Raw genomic sequence first — 17,231 nt, 5'->3', positions numbered from 1 at the left:
AGGTTGCAGAGAATGAAGGAGGACTCGGAGGGAATGTACTAGGTACTGAGTCAGAGGGGGAAAGTGTCTTCAAGGTCCTGTTCTGCTCCCGTAAGCAGACTTGGCACAGGCATCTGGAGAGGACCTCTGCCCAAGGCCTCAGATAGAGAGACCTGGGAACGGAGAAGCCACGGCTAGGAATACAAATGTGCATAAGAACACGACTGGCCAGAGAGCTCTGAGTCCTTGGTTGCGACTTCCATCAGACTGCGACATGCTGGCTGCGTACCAGGTCTGGTGCAGGGAGGGCATCTTTCCCCTGTGAGGCCTGCCAGCTAAAGCCTTTGTAATCACAATGGGTTTTTAATCAGGAGCTGGACAACTCATCTGTAAGTTTGACTGGGGAACAATCTGCTTCCAGCCTCATCTAGAGATTGTTGGTAGGATTCAGGTCCTTGCAGGATATTGGACCAAGGACCTCAGATCCTCACTGGCTGTTGGCCAGAAGCTGCCTTTAGTTCCTTGCCATCTGAGCTTTTCCACATGGCAACTTGTTTAATGAAAGCCTGAAAGCTGAGAAGGCAATAGAGAATGCATGCTAGCAAGACATAAGTCACAGTCTTATGTAACCTAACCACAGAAGTCACATTCCATTAACATTGCCATATTTTATTGGTTAAAAGTGGGTTACTCAAGGGTAAGGGATTACACAAGGCCATGAATCATGAATACCAGGAGGTGGGGATCACTGGGGTCTTCTTAGAAGCTACCAACCACAATGGCTATCTGGAAACATAATGGGAAAATCTACTTCATACTGAAACCAGCCCAGAGGCAAGCAAAGCCAGGAGAGGGGTCAGATGCTTATGGCATCACTCAAGACCCTGGGTCCAGACACTTCTGAAGCCAACAACCCATTGACCTCCCAGGACTCAAACTAATTACTTTTCTTCTTTAAGGTTCTGGTTTGCATTGAGTTTTAGTCACTTGCAACTGAGAGAGTCCTGAATAACCTAAAAATAATTTGGCCAGATTCTTTGTATTTCATAAGGCAGAGATGTGCTGAGGGCATCTTAAGAACAAGATGTTTGCTGAAAGGCCACTGGTGGTCTGGCACCCATCTGCAGCCCTGTCGAGAAATGGGTAGGTTCCGGAGGTCTGAGACTCAGTCTCTCCAGGTGCCTGTTTCTCTGTGTGAATCTGCTGTTTTCCCACAGTCAATTGGCCATTTCTCCTCTATTCTATATACTCTTTAACCCATACTCCCTGCTGCTTCCAATTTTCAGCCTGCACAAGACTCTTAAAGGCCCCTTTGCACCCTCTGCGCATCTTCTCCTTTCTCCATTAGCTCCTATCATTTATGCCTGCCTGCTCCTCCTTACATCCCAGTGTAGATTCAAGAGGTCGAATCTGATTGATCAAGGTCAGCCTGTTGGGCCAGGCCGTTTCATAGGTGCTTTGACAAGCCTGTGGACTGGTTATCAGGTGGGTTGGGGAGTGGACTCGTGGGGGCTTCTTGGGGACTGTGGGCACGGCAGGCATTCTGCAGCGTGTCTTGTTTAAGCCACACAGCAAGCCATTTTTCATGAAGATGGTAAAGATTTTGGTTTGAATAATCACTAATCTGACGGGACTAAAGACAATGAATGATACTTCACTGAGTTTAGCATGATTTGGGGGACCAGGTTTCTATTTCTAGCTCCTTTTTAGTGAGCAGATCATCTGCATTAACTAAGGATTCTTTCTGTTTCAAGTGAAAAATATCCAACTCAAATAGGCACAGGTCCCAAATGGAATTTGCTGGCTCATGTATCTGAAAAGTCCAAGGGCAATTTTGCTTCATGCTTGGCTCCATCCAGAGGTCAGTGTCAATGTCATCATGTCATGATGTTTCTCTCTCTCTCTCTCTTTCAGACAGCCTCTTTTGTCCTGGTGGCAAAATGACTTCCAGTAGCTCCAGGCTGACATTTTGTCTCCTCAGCAGTACTGGCTGGAGCAAAATCCCCTCTTTCCAGTGGTTTCAATCAGGGTCCCAGAACTGAGTCTCACTGTCTGGGCTTGGTTCACCTGGGCATCCCTGAACCAATGGCAAGGCCAGAAGGTTGCAAAGCTTTGATTGCCAGCTTCAGGTCACACTACCATCCCCAGAGTTACACCAAAACCACATGAACTGAGAGTGATAGAGGGGTGGTTCCCCAAAGGAAAGTGCAGTGTTATTAATTGAAAGAGAAATGGTTGCTGAAAAAAGAAACACAGGTGTCTATACCCATTAATCTGTCCATTTCTGTTTCCCATCTCTAAAAATATGTGCTGCTTGGGGAGTAATCCTGCAAACAACCTCTGAGCCTACAAACACATTTGCAGGTTAACTTCTAGAATTTGCTTTTTTAAATTGAAGTGAGATTCACAGAACGTAAAAGGAACCATTTAAAAGTGAATAGTGCAGTGGCATTTAGCACATTCACAATGTTGTACAGCCATCACCTTTGTCCAGTTCCTGAACATTCATCACCTCAAAATAAAACCCTACACCCTTTAAGCAGTTGCTGCCCCATTCCCTCATCCCCTCCTGATGGATAAATCCACAGACCTGCCTTGTGTTTATGGATTTACCTCTTCTGGATATTTCACATAAACAGAGTCATAAAAGTGTGTGGCCTTTTGTGTCTGGCTCCTTCACTAAGCACATGGTTTCACGGTTCATCCACATTGCAGCATGTATCAGAACACCATTCCTTTTTGTGGGCTGAATATTATTCCATCATGTGTATATAAAATACCAGAATTTGCTTGGTGTTTAAAATTTTTAACTTAACTATTATAATAATTAATAATGATATAAATAATAAATATATAAATATAAAAATATTTAAAAGTAAAAATAACAATTCAATAATACATATAATAAAACACAAATATTATATATCATTTAATTATTTTTTCAAGTTTAATTGTGGTAAAATACCCATAACACAAAATTTACCATCCTAACCATTAAGTGTACAGTTTTGTGCCATTAAATACATTCACATTGCTGTGCAACCAATCTCCAGAACTTTTTTATCTTGCAAAACTGAAACTTTATACTCATTCAACAACCCCTCCATTCCCTCTTCCCTCCAACCCCTGGCAATGCCATCCTACTCTCTGTCTCAAGGAATTTGATCACTTTAGATATCTCACATAAGTGGAATCATAGAGTATTTGTGCTTTTGTGACTACCTTATTTCTTTAGCATAATGTCCTTAAGGTTCATTCACGTTGTAGAATGTGTCAGAATTTCCTTTCTTTTGAAGTCTGAATATTCCATTGTACAGACAGATCATATTTTATTTACCTATTTATCCATCACTGGACACTTGGGTTGCTTTCCCTTCTTGGCTACTGTGAATAATGCTACTGTGAACATGATGTGCAAATATTTCTCTGAGGTCCTCTTTTCACTTTTGTGTATATCAGAAGTGAGATTGCTGGATCGTATGGTAATTCTATTTTTAATTTTTTGAGGGACTAGAATTCATTTGTTTTTAAAATTAATTTTCTGTCTAACTCCTACAACTATTTTATGGAAAGGATGCCAGTGAGAATGTGTTTAAAATGCTTTGCAATTCTCACAGCAGAAAAGCAAAAATCTCAACATAAAAAACCTAACAGCTGGAATCCTGGAGCCCAGTTGGAGATCAATCTCCAGAACAATGTCTCAGTCCATATCCTTGGCCAACACCCTGCACCTAGGTCATCCTAGGGCCACAGTTCCAAATCACTGGCATAGCCTGAACAAGTTTCCAAACTGTGGCCACAGGACAGGGCTTTATTTTCATCAGGCCTCCCTGGTAAAACACTTTCTCTAGCAGATGCATGATGAGTAAAACTGGAATGAAGCCATTCCACTGAGTAACCAGTGAATTTCCTCCCCTTACTTGACAAAACAACCTGTGGTTTTACAGGCTCATTCATTCACGTCTGCTCACAGAAGCACCTATGGAAGCTCCCTGCCTAGACACACACAGACCAATTCCAATCCAGAAATACAAGCGTATAGTAGATGTGTGTCAATAAATGTAATATCTCTTTTTCTTTTCTTTCTTTTTAAAAATCGCTTTTGCCACCTTGTTTAATATATGAACAGGGTTGAGTCTTCAGTAAATATAGAGCATCTGTTGTATGGCAGGAGTCCCCAGACACCCCCAGGCCTGGGTCCTTACCTGGACTGTAGGGCACTTCTTGGTTTCTGGATGAGTATGAGGCTTTCTGTAGCCTTTTGTAGGGGTGCCTGGCTCCTCTGCTCTGGCTGCCAGAAGCTCTCTTTTGGGTGCCCTGCCTGTGTCAAGACCAGCACCACAGTTCACACCTGTTCTCTCCAGAGACCTCTCACCACCGTTCACACCTATTTTTTTCTCATCTGATGTTGGCCTTTGGCCAAGTACCTGGGACTTTCTGAACTTCCTTTCCTCAACCGATGGGGAAAACAGCATCATTATCTAACAACAAAGACATGATTAAATAATTCACAACACCATAGTATTAGCTGTTTTAAAAACAACTTTCTGAAATGTATTAAATATAAAAAATGTTCAAAAGAGAATATTAAATGAGATAATGCAGAAATATGTATGCATTCTGATGTGGATCATATATTCTACAGACATGTTAACAACATGGAAATAAAACTTAGTGGAGACAGGAACATTTAATAATAAATGAGAATAAACCTGTTTGATCACTGGGTCCCTTTGGCTTAAAAAGCAGTCACAGAGGCCCCACCCAATTTGGAATACGGCATCCCAAACTTAAAATGCAAATGTTCTTAGACCTACATCTAGGATTTTATCCTTAAGAGAAAACAACCAACCAAATAATAAACAACCAATGTACAAGCATGAAGGTACAAATAAAAGGATACATATTGCACAGATGTTTCCAGAGCAGAATAATGAGAACACCTTAAATGTTTCCAAATGGGGAGTTGTGTTGTAAACAAGCAACAAACCATAGATTAGATCCCTGTGTAGCCTTGAAGAATGTTGCTGTGGTAATTTGTTTATAGGCATGGTGGGAGGAAGTGAAGAAAGGCAAATTACACAGTAGCATGTGTGTATAATTTGATCCAGTTCATACTGAATACATACTTTGGTATATGCATATTCACATTTATATACATAGAAGGAAGTCTGGAAGGACATACCACCAGATGTTCATTATTTTGGGGGTGGTAGGATTACTAAAGGTCTTTACGTAATTAATTTTGCTTATTTACATTTACGTGTTTCATAGAATGAACATGAACCCATCTGCATGTGCCAAGCTGTATATGAAGCACATCATGTTTCATTTCATTTAATCTGTACAATGATCATTGCAGGGTTGTCGATAAACCCAATGTAGATCTATGTGGCTGATTATTTGTGTACTGAGGAAATTTTTAAACTTTACAGATTAAAAAAATAAAAGGATGTTCCCTTCCCTGTCTCTTCAATTTTATTCAGCCTGATTGCTATGTCATACATCCGCCCCTACCTAAATACCCCATCCTAGCAAAACCAGTTTGCCCACTGGCTCAAGCCCAGCACCCCAAGCTTGCTTCTACTCCCAGTTGTGGGTGTTCACATCCTGTCTCTCAAACTTGGAAACTGACTCTTGGTCATCTGAGAAGCTGATGACAAGATGGGATTAGCTGTGCAAGGAATTTATTGGGGGAATGGGCTGTGAAAGGAAAGGGGAGGGGCTTGGGAGGGGCCAGGGAGAGGCCGGGGGAGCCATCTGAGAGGAAAAGAAGTGTCAGCTGAAGGAGCGGTTCCCAGGAACGCAGGCAAGTTCTCCTAACAACCCAGGAGCCCAGTCTCCCAGCTCTGCCCCACAGTCCTTAGAGAGCTCCGTCATTGCTGGGGGCAGCCTGCCAAGCTGTGGCCTTGCAAACAGTAGAGCGCGGCAGCTGGGGCCCTGGCCAGTACCTCCCCCAGCAGTCAGATCCAAGAGGTGCACTCTCACAGTCACCGCATGACACCTTCACCAAAGGAGAGCTTCCCAGAGGGCAGAGGTCACTTCCAGCTAGAGAGTGCGTAAGGACTTTGCATCTGGCCTTTGCAGCCAGGTGGGCTTTCCTCCTGTCTGTCACTTACACCTTCCTAAGTCTCAGTTTACCATGGAATGGGGATAAAGGCAGTACCTCCCACACTAAGTTAGCGTGAGGATGAGAGGAGGTGCTGCGTGTCAAGCCTCCAGTCAGGCCGGCTCATGGCTGGGGGAATGGTCAGTGGATGGGGGTCAGCCTCACGGGAGCACTCTGATGCACACACAGCAGGTGCTCAGTAAACAATCATTCTTACCACTGGAGCTTACATATGGTAGGTGCTTCTTCAACAGTATGGTCGTCACTGGAACACACTGACTGGCATAGAGGAGGCACTTGGTAAACAGTAGTGGTCGATACTGGAGCATGCTGACCTGCACACAGTATGGTTTGCTTGGTTCCAGTCAGTGTTTTGGTGGAAGTGGTTCCAGGTCTCTCTCCTCGGTGGAGAGCGCAGCCCAGCACTCAGGGGCTGGCAGATGTAGGTGGTCACTCCCAAGACTCCATGAGCCTCCACGACCATATCTGTAAAACAAGGAAAATCACGTGAAACACTTTGCACCCGATAGGCACTCCGTAAAGCTGTCCCCATCTCTTAAACCTCCAAAGAACATCTGTGCTTGTTTAGTCCCAGAGAGTGGCCTAAGTCAAGCTTTAAAAATCCCTTTTTTGAGCATTTTCTATGAAGATGCAAATATCCCTTCTGTCCAAATAGTTGTTTTCCTTCTTAACACGTGGCTTGTGGGGTGGCATACATTATCTCATGAGCGTTTAATGAGAGCTGTTAAATATAAACAGTGAGAGGAAAACTACTCTGATTTCTCCAACTGCTGCTAATTAAGGAAGTGCTGTTGATACCAGAATTATAGGTGGAATGGTCTGTCTTCTCTGAATGTGATAGTTTATCAGTCAGCGAAGCTTTAATGATCTGAGTCTAAAACCAACCAGATGTTTTCTTTTTAAATTCACTTATTTTCTTATAATAAAAATTACAGTGATAGTATCAGGTACCAACTGTGTTAGGCATTAATTAAGTGCTAGGGATAAGATCAGTGAACAAGAGAGATAATCTTCATGGAGCTTATATTCAAGTGGCTGGTGGTGTGGTTCAGATGATAAACGAGTAATCCCAAATGTTCTAAATGTTAGGAAAGAGAAAGGACAGAATGGATACAGAGATCGGGGCATTTCTCCAGTCTTGATGGGTTGGGAGAAGGTGGAAATGATGTTTAAGATGAATAACAACCACCGGACAAGAGTATAGGGATAGCTGGGAAGGAAGGGAAATGAGGGGAAAATATATCCAGGAAGAGGGAAAAGCATATGCAAAGGTCAGAGGTAGAAAGACAAGTTGGAATCAAATCAAATTCACAGTGGAGAGAATGCAAGGACCGAGAGGCGGGAAGGTAGGAGATGTCTGCAGGTGGCTATTAAGAGTCTGGAATTCATCCTGAGGCAACGGTGAGTCATGGAGGGCTTTAGAGAAAGGGGGAAGGTGAGAGGTATGGATTGATCTGATTTACATCTGAGAAAGAGAAACATGGACAGGATGGGCTTGGATGGAGGAAGACTGGAGGCATGGTTAGGCCTAGAGACTATTTACTTGTTGGGCTAGTGAAGGGGCAAGAATAGTAGCCAGGAGCAGAAATATCTGCAATTTCTTTCCATCTTTCCCAAGAAGTTTTGTATCCATCACCCATCAAGGCTCCCTGCCTTCAAGTGGCTTTCCTTGGGTCACATAGGGAATTAGCTGCAGAACCCATCCAGGCTGCACTGACCCTCACCTACAACCTGGACCTGTCTTCTCTCCTGGCACTCATCACAACATGTAATTTTACATTTATTGAATGTCATTTGATTAACATCTCTTTCCATGGTAGACTACACGCCCCGTGAGGGTGGGGCCTGTTCTCCTTTTGCTTACAAGGTTCCCAAAATGCATTTATGGAACAAATGATGGAAAGAAACAATAACCGTATTAGTGCTTTGATGCTAAAGGTGGTTTCCATTCTGGACTAACTAGACACTAGCCTAGCTGTGATTCACCCCTTTAAAGTACATATTCTTTGGCCTAGCAATCCCCTATCTAATAAAATTTTCCTAAAACTATCCACAAAGTTTTAATATATCAGGATGTTGATTTCAGTGACACTTGTAAAAGGAAAAAACAACAGAAGAGCCTAAGTGTCCACTATCAAGAGGTTTGTTGAATAAACTGTAGCACATCTAGAGCAGAACAAGCCATTACAATAACGAAGATCCTTTTTTGACACAGATATTCTATAACGGTAGAGCCATAATTTTTTGTGGCTGAACAGAGTAAAGTTATCTATGTTTATAGTTTTAAAATTGGAAAGATATACCCCCAATTGTCACTGGTGTTCACATCCAAATTGTGGAACAGAAATTACATAAATAAAATAAAATTTACTTTGGGGATTTTCTCTTAATTTTCTACAATAACTTGTATGAATTCCTAATGAGAAACATCACACAACTTTTTATTCCATTTGGGTAGTTATCATTGTCAAAGGCTGTCCTAAGGTCAAATCAGAGGACTATTAAATAGTGCCCATTAAATTTAGCAAAAAGAAAGCATTTGGTGGCCACAGTGAGTTTGGGTAAAGACAGGGCCACTTGTCAGCAAAATAGGAATAATTACGTTAAAAAAATAATTGTTCAAAAGAATCATTTCCCAGGAATCTTGTTTGAACCAAGTGGGGAGACGGGGATTAAATATATGTGCAAATACATCTGCCCGTTGAGAAAAATGCTAAAAAATTCCATCAGGCCCTCACACGGCAATTACCAAAACAAGTGAGCATGCGCGAAAACAGTGCGGCGCGAGCAATCGAGTTTCTTTTACAAAGTACAAGAGAAAAGCAAGGCTTACGATTTCTGAATTTAGAAAGTGGAGCAAAGAATCATGCAAAAAGGTTAAAAAAAGTCAAAAGCAGTTCAATTACGTTTCTTGAAACAACGGTCTTGCAAGCCGAGCCATAGCGCCGAGCAACTCAGGGGTGTTGGAGGGTTCAGCTCCCAGGCGCAAACCGTGACGCAAAGCCTGATGCTTTGACCCCACAACGCGAGACGCGAGAGCTACGGGGCTCCACAATCAAGAGAGCAGAGGGGGCCTAGGCTTGGCCAGTGATTGGAGGAGTGGGAGGGAGCGGGGCGGAGGCGGGGCGCGTGCACGCCCCCGCGGGACCCGTGCACCTCGGCCCAGTTTGCGGACTGCAGGGAGTCGGAGCTGTGGTCTTGCTGCAGGAACCCCGCGATCCCTCCCGCTCCCTGCCTACCTCGGCCTCGCGATGCCGGTGGATGTCAGTAAGTGGTCCGGGCCTTTGAGCCTGCAGGAAGTGGACGAGCGTCCGCAGCACCCGCTGCAGGTCAAATACGCCGGCGTGGAGATCGACGAGCTGGGCAAAGTGCTGACGCCTACCCAGGTACCTGAGGGCAGCGCGGGTGCTGCTGACCGCGGCGTGGAGGCCTGTAGGCCGGCGGTGCGGGGACCCGGCGGAGGAGGGGAGGACGTTTCGGCCTCCGTGCGCCGGATCCACTAGGGAAAGGGGTCGCGGTGCCCACACGCCAGAGCATCGGGAAACCTGCACGTGGCGGGCGCGGCTTGGGCGCAGGGAGAATTGGTCCACTTCCCCCGGACTTAGGGACGCAAGCTGGGTCCTGCGCCCAGAAACAGCCCGGGCGGCGGGGACAGAGGTGGGGAGGGGGCGGTACCCGGGAAGCAATGGGCGGTGGGCGCTCTTACGCTCCGTCCCGAAGAGCCTCAACTAGGGTCTCAAGGATTTTAGGTCTCAGTTTGGGGAGCAAAAGCTCCACCCGAGGACATGTGACACATTATGTAACCGGTGATCAGCGTTGCCCAGCCATTCCTCCTTTGTCTTAGGCTCAAGAGCGTGTAGCCAACCAAAGGCAAGTCACCAGGGCAACGGCCTTGTTCTGCCAACCGTTTGGCCTCTGACCCCTGTGGCCAAGGCCCGACCAGGTCCTGGCTGCTGAAAGTGGAGAAACTAGAATGTCCAACACCGTTGCGGGTTGTTAGCCATAAAGCCCCAGGGCAGCGGTGTGGATACATTGCTCTGACAGTTCATTGTTTTGTGTGTTTAAATATAAAGTGCCCATCTCTCAGCGTCCCTTTTCCCAGACTCATCATCTTCCTCTGGCCACCTAGGCTGTCTCGTTTTCTGTGCACGTTTAAGTGGCCAGTTAATTCAGATACTAGTTTAGCTGGTCCCAGTTCACCTCCTGGTCACCGAATCAGGACACCCAGTCATTCCAGGCAATGTAAGGTTGTAGTTGAGTGGGCTCGGCCTGCTCCAGGTTTGGAATCCTGACCACACGTCTTTCTGTTAAGACCATGCAAGGATACCAGTACTATAGTGTTGTTGGGACTAAAATACATAGTGTATATTAAACTTCAGCTCTTGGCTCTTAGAGTCAATACACTTGAACTTTTATTCATAATCTACTCTGTTTGACCTTTGAGGACTTGAGGTCAAAGAAAGAATGTTGGTTTCGTCAACATTTCTGACTTTCTAACTCCAGATGGTTCCTTCCTGCAGGTTAAGAACCGGCCCACCACTATCGCATGGGATGGCCTTGATTCAGGTAAACTCTACACCTTGGTTATGACAGACCCGGATGCTCCCAGCAGGAAAGACCCCAAATACAGGTGAGTTGGGGAAAGATGAGGAACAGTGGGTCATCCAAATACGACCTGGTACCTCTTGCACTGTATAAGTCCCTCGCTGGACATGCTGTGCCGAAGTAGACCTGGTTTGGGATGTTCACACCTGTGCTTAAGCCAGAGTGTGCATTTCCTGCTCCTTTACTGAGTCTAGAAACTACTGCTGAGAGCCACAGCTACCCAAGACCTGTTTTGTACAGGGCTGTGAGAATGGGTTTTACATTTTGAAATGATTAGGAAAAAATTGAAAGAAGAGTAATACTTTGTGACATGGGAAAACTATATAAATTCAAACCTCAGTGTCCATAAGATAAAGTTTCTATTGTAACACAGCTGTGGTAACTTATTTATATCTTGTCTGTGGCCACTTTCAGGCCACAGCTGCAGAATTGAATAGTTGTGTCAGAGACAGCATGAACTGCAAAGCCTAAAACTCTTACCCTCTGGGCCTTTACAGGAAAAGTTTGCAGACCCCGGCCTTAGAGAGCCTCAGGGGGAGGAAGTGTTGGGTTCTCCCTTCAGCGGACACATGAGGTTTTTTTGCACTGGCCTTAAGCAGAATTGTCTTGTTTGTTGCCACGTCCTGGCATGCAGCATGTGCCTTATGTACATTTGTTGGCTATGAAGTGTGTGAGTACTGATTTTCCTTGGTGTTGATGGCCCTGTGCTCCTCCTACAGGGAATGGCACCATTTCCTGGTGGTCAACATGAAGGGCAATGATGTCAGCAGTGGCACAGTTCTCTCCGATTATGTGGGCTCTGGGCCTCCCAAGGGCACAGGTCAGTAAAGGCTGCTTTGTGGGAAGACAGGAGGGGAGCTGGGGGACACATGAGGATTGGCCTAAAGTGCTACAAATTTTCATGTGGTTCTTAGAGACCCCTAATCTTAGTGGAAGTTTCAGGCAGCTCAGTTCGCCTCCTGCCAGAGACTTTCAGACCTGCAGTAGTGTTGGGTGGCTGGAACCACTGTTAGCAATGCCTACCAGCTGCTAGGCCTTTACAGGCAGGGAAATCAGAGGATACCAAGGAAGGGATGTTGCAGAATGCTTGGAGTGGCTTCCTAGGAGGGCTGCCCATGGATTGAACACAGTTAAGCTATTTGAGTTCTATATTCAACCTTTGCCCTGTAGGATCTTTGAGCTTCTTGTGCCCATGAAGAGTCTCAGAAATGATCATAGTTTCCAAATTAATTATAAAAAATTGGCTTCTTCATCTTACTATGCTGACAGACAGTGACTGTAATGGGGTATGTGGGGGAGACTTGATAATAGAGGGAATCTACTAACTATAATGTTCAAGTAATTGTACATTAACGATATCAAAATTTTTTAAAAATTGGCTTCTTTATCTCTTTGTATAGCTCCCTCTTTCTCTGGAAAACCTAGTGTGGTATACTGAAAAGATTTGGAAGACTCTTTAAGAACTGTATGAAAGATATACACACATCATCGTATCGTGTTATGTTTTATGTTTTATATATATAGCATATATATTATCTGCTATTGTGTATTACAGGATCCATTTGCTGGAACAAGGGAGTAGTGGTGGGTGGAGCATGGCAGCATACTGGCTTCTGTACACACTGTCCAGCATGAGTCAGTCTGAAGGGGTACAGGAAGGTCCCTGACACGGACAGTTGGCCATAGGCTCATGTTTTATCTCTGGACCCAGAAACTTTAGATGACTTCAAGCCCTCTCGTACATTCATAAAGAGAAGGTCAAGATATATCTTTCCCAGGGATCTCTTAAGTTCTCTAGGGCATTTATAAAATTAGGCAGTTTAATTATGGAAAATACACACAGAGAACAAAGCAATTTTTTCAAGCAGGAGCTGTGTTCTCATTAACAAAAAAAGCCTCAGTAACTCACTTTTTTCTTGTGCTTTTTTTCCTCCATATTCTTTAGTAATGTATGACTTATATATGAAAAAATGCCCAGATTATAGCTGTTTAGTCAATGAATATTGACCGGTGCATGAAGGTGACCTCATAGGCACCTTTGAAAACAAGTTGTAGGATATTTCTGTTAAGGTTCGTGTATGACCTTCTGAGTTAAATTTCCCCAAAACTAACTATTTTCTGACTTCCCTCTCTATAGATTACTTTCGCTGTTCTTGTATTCATATAAATGATGATGTATAGTATGCATTTATTTTTGCTGACCGGTCTCTTTCATTCAAGATAATGTCTGAGATTCATCCATGTTGTTTCTATGAGTAGCCTGTTCCTTTTTATCGCCAAGTGGTATTGCATTGTGTGAATGAATATACCACAGTTTGTATAGCCAGTCTCCTGTTGATGGACATTGAGGTTGTTTTCAGTGTTTGAATATTATGAATAAAGCTGCTCTTTACATTCTTGTCATTTTGTGGGCATGTGTTTCCATTTCTCCTGGGTAAATACTTAGGGTAGATACTGTGCCCAAGAATGTTCCAAAAAGGTTGAAAAACTGTCTTTATGTACCACATTTTGTTAATCCATTCATTAGTTGTTATTTGGAGTCTATCCACCTCTTGGCTATTGTGAATAATGATGCAGTGCACTTGGGTGTACAAATATTTAATTAATTTTTTTTTTAAGCGGCTCATGGTGTACCTGTTTGTGTCTAGGACTGAATTGGAGTCTGTAGAAAGCCGCATTGTTAATAGGGTGCCTGCTGGCTGGTTTTAAAGCATTCTTTGCTACTTTTTTGGTTGAAGTGAGTTTGGTCATTTCATTCAAAGCAGATCTCTATGCTTCTAAGGACCTAAGTTTTGGAAGTCGGAAGATAGTGTTCTCTGTTAGCCTGTGTAGGCCTGATTGTGGTATGATGAGCTCCTGGTCAGTGCTTTTCTGGCTCCTTTCATTTCTCATTTTTTAGCACCTCCTATTTACCAGGCACTGGGGTAGGTTCTAGGGTGAAAATAGCCAAAAGACAAATATCACAGCTTTATGGAGCTCTTTCTAGTGAGGAGATTAAATTAAAAAGTGAGAATTTTAATTAACAATGTTACTGTGACAAAAATACAGCTGGCATTTGGGTGGAAGTGGTGGAAAATGACGAGCTGTAGGGTCCTACTAGAGATGGGCTGGAAGCCTGGGGTGGGGTGAATGAGGAGCAGAGAGCGGTAGGGAAGCCATGGGGTGATTTTCAGCAGGTAAGTGACCTGACTGATTCTACTTCTCTGGGTCCTCAGTGTTCGTCTTGCAAATGAGACGGTGTGGGTCCCTCTAAGTTTGCACATTCTATGAAAATGGGCGACATCTCCATCTCATAGACTTCACTGTGTGTACATCTTCGCTTCTGCCTCTCCTTTTAGGCCTTCACCGCTATGTCTGGCTGGTTTACGAGCAGGACAGGCCACTGAAGTGTGATGAGCCCATTCTCAGCAACCGATCTGGAGACCACCGCGGCAAATTCAAGGTGGCATCTTTCCGCAAGAAGTACGGGCTTGGGACCCCAGTGGCTGGCACGTGTTACCAGGCTGAATGGGATGACTATGTGCCCAAACTCTATGAGCAGCTGTCTGGGAAGTAGGGAGAAACTAGGAGACAGAAACCCTCTCAGAGGTCCCAGGCAGTGTTCTCAAGTTCAGTGATGCATGTAGTTTCTCTTCCTCCCCATTCCCATTCTCTAGGTGAGACCAGAGCAGTCGGATAGTGGTTAGGGTAACTTTTCCTTCTGACTATACTTTGTGATTCTAAAGTGTCACATACCCCCGTTTATGTGTCATTCAATTTGAACTCATTTGGAGGGATATTTTGGGTGTTAGGATGGGGACATCAAATTGTTAATGTAAGAAGAGCAACTCAGAATTTACAGAAAAAAAAATTCAGATAAAAATACCAGGTCTATAGTAATAGGGCATCAAAAAATAGAACATCAAAGAATCTTTAAGGAAGTGAAAAAAAAAATTCATTACCTCTATCTTTGTGAGCCTGAGTCTAGAATTGTGCACAATTGCATCTTCTGGGATGTGTTTTCATGGCCCTTGTCTCACCAAGACAACCAGAGGTTTTGCGTGTCCACGAACACCCAGCATGGTACATCTTGGACTGGTTACCAGGGGTCAGTGTCCGGTTCTGTCTCCCTTAAATAGCTATACTGGAAAAAGCAACAGGGAGCGTCACTGTGCTGTCACGGCACATCCGTCTAGATGAGCTACAGGGCTGGGTGAGAGGTTGTTAGGAATCTCTAAGTCTGTGCCTCTTAAATTGGTCACTCTTCACTAGTATAGGGAAAGCTGGTCTGGAGTTGCTGAATGTTGTTAATTCTGCTATTTGCTTATAGTTGAATAAAATAAAAATGTTGTGTGGATGAACTGGTCTCCAGGTTATTTTGCCCTTTTGGGTTCGGGGGTTTCATAAATGCAGGAAGTCAAGAGACAGCCTCTAAGGGTGAGTAGCTCCTTTCCCTGATAAGCAGTGACCGTTGGGACTTGATTCAGGGACCACATAGAGGGTCCACACTTACACGTGTGCTATTAAACTACAGCAGGAGCAACCATTCAAACTTGAGGCTTAAAAAAAAAATCAACAAAACTTTAGGCTAAGTCTTCCCCCAAAAAGCAAGTTTGCTTTTTGTAAGTGGTTCTTTCCATCTGAGAATGAAGCTAGTTGAAAACCTTCCCCTTTGGGGTGGCTGTGCGCAGGAAACACAAGGACGACCAAGAAGTAGTCTACACCTCTCATAGTTTGGATTTATAATCCATATAGAATCTGTACCAAAAAGGGGAGACTGGCCTTGGGGGAGGGGAGGTTTCTTCCACACCACTTGATATACCAGTGAAAAAGAAAGGAGGTGTTTGAAGGTCTGTGTCACTGACCTGATTTTTGATGGAGAAGGGATCCTGGTTAGGCCTGCAGATGCTGAGCGAGGCTGGGCCTTTCCCCCACCTTTGGCTGCAGGACTCTTTTTTTTCCTCTGAATAAATTTGGAAATACTACATCATATAATCTCTGGGGGAAGATAAAGTAGAAAGTAATTTTTTTTTAACGTTTGGGTTTTAAAACTCAATTTTTAAATAATATTTTTATTTAAATAATAAATAATATAAAACAAGTTGTACAGAAAACCATGACCTTCAAAATGAAACATGAAAAGTAATGATGCACAACATGGTTAGACCATGCAAAGAGTACAGGAAGAAAATGCCTTCTACCTTCCTATCTCCTTAACAGCAGTTAAGTTTCCTGTGTTTTCTTTCAGAAACAAATAATAAGCATCCATATCAGCATATTTATGCTTTAAAAATTGTAGTCTTGCTGTACACACTGGTATACCTACAGTTGTACAGTTTTTCCCCAAGTATTGGGTCTTCATGCAGTATTCACAGGTCACCACAGTCCATGTCACTATTTTGAACAAATACTCGATTTTGTGGATGTTCCCATAATTAACTGGTCCAGTCTCCTACTGTGATTAGGTTATTTTTCATTATTTGCTATTATACAAACTGCTTCAGCAAACACTTATATATATATATATATAATATTTGTGCAAGTAACTTAGCGGAGTAAATTTCTAGCAGTGAAAGAATCAAGTCAAAGGATATATACACTTTAAATTCTGATTGTAACAAAACCACCCCCCAAAAAGATCACCCTGCTTACATTCATGTCATGATATATGAAAGCACCCGTTCTTCCATACCCTTCCCAGTTTTCTTGAACTTCATACAATTTTGACAATTTGATGTTTACATTAAACACCACTTACTCTTTTTTTCTAAATTCCTGTTTTCTTTCTGCTAACTACAGTATTTTTAGTCATAGCATCTGAAGATTAATGAGGAATTACAGTAATCTGTTCCCTTGTCTAAAACATGTAGATGCAAATGATTCAGAAAAAGGTCAACAACCCAATGAAAAAAGGGGAAATGTATGTACAAGGTCACATAAAGGGAATAATGTGCATGAAAAGATTTATTAGTAACTTTAGAAACAAGGGGATACCATATGCTTTACCTGTTACATCGGCAGGTGAAGTGAACTTGCCCAAAGGCACCCGGCTATGAAGGGATGATCCAGGTTCTGAACCCAGTTCTGATCAGAGTCCAGCTCATAACCACCACACTTACCTGCACACAAATTCCCTTTGAGGCTCAGCCACCTCATGGAAAAGGGGTGAGAGGGATTTGCTAACCTGCTTGTCTTACCTCCCAAGGTTGCTACAGAAGAACAATATGATATTTTATTAGGATTAAGTGAATTGATACAGGTAAATGATTAACTTGAATTGATGGACATAGGAACAAAGTCTAAAAATGCTACCCACTTTCCTCAAGGCTATTACCTGGCTATGCATTTATCAAAAGTGTCTATAAAGGCTTAGAAGGAAGAGAACAGGAGTCTCTACTCCCATAGGCCAGCATTAGCAGCCCCGCCAGGGGCCAGTATTTCTAACAACTCTGGAACCTCGGAAACTGCTCATCATTCTGACTTCAGGGCAGAACATGTGTCAAACATGGCAATTACTCTGGAAGCCCTAAATTAAGCC

The 17,231-nt window shown here is 43.4% G+C and overlaps 1 protein-coding gene and 1 long non-coding RNA gene across 2 annotated transcripts; one reads left to right on the top strand and one right to left on the bottom strand.

Annotated features, from left to right (window-relative positions):
- Positions 1 to 345: 345 nt before the first annotated feature.
- Positions 346 to 9,148, bottom strand: LOC118934167 (uncharacterized). The gene is made up of 3 exons (XR_008993596.1): positions 9,016 to 9,148; positions 6,424 to 6,574; positions 346 to 765 (listed from the first exon to the last, which is right to left on the bottom strand). It is a non-coding gene; the product is annotated as an uncharacterized LOC118934167 (long non-coding RNA).
- Positions 9,149 to 9,215: 67 nt separating this feature from the next.
- Positions 9,216 to 15,054, top strand: PEBP1 (phosphatidylethanolamine binding protein 1). The gene is made up of 4 exons (XM_036929437.2): positions 9,216 to 9,495; positions 10,630 to 10,739; positions 11,434 to 11,534; positions 14,053 to 15,054. Exons 1-4 carry the CDS (start codon positions 9,361 to 9,363, stop codon positions 14,268 to 14,270), a joined length of 564 nt encoding a protein of 187 aa, XP_036785332.1. The 5' UTR covers positions 9,216 to 9,360; the 3' UTR covers positions 14,271 to 15,054.
- The last annotated feature ends 2,177 nt before the right edge of the window (positions 15,055 to 17,231 follow it).

Source organism: Manis pentadactyla, chromosome 14 (assembly GCF_030020395.1).
Source record: "Manis pentadactyla isolate mManPen7 chromosome 14, mManPen7.hap1, whole genome shotgun sequence".
NCBI lineage: Eukaryota > Metazoa > Chordata > Mammalia > Pholidota > Manidae > Manis > Manis pentadactyla.
Note: the sequence above shows the minus strand (reverse complement) of the source record. Positions and strands in the feature narration are given on the sequence as shown.

What these genes read in the sequence shown, in the direction of transcription:
- PEBP1 (XM_036929437.2), top strand. Translation starts at nt 9,361, where the DNA reads ATGCCGGTGGATGTCAGTAAGTGGTCCGGGCCTTTGAGCCTGCAGGAA. An exon ending in AAGTGCTGACGCCTACCCAG is followed by an intron (nt 9,496 to 10,629) that starts GTACCTGAGGGC and finishes TCCTTCCTGCAG; the next exon opens with GTTAAGAACCGGCCCACCAC. An exon ending in TGGGCCTCCCAAGGGCACAG is followed by an intron (nt 11,535 to 14,052) that starts GTCAGTAAAGGC and finishes CTCTCCTTTTAG; the next exon opens with GCCTTCACCGCTATGTCTGG.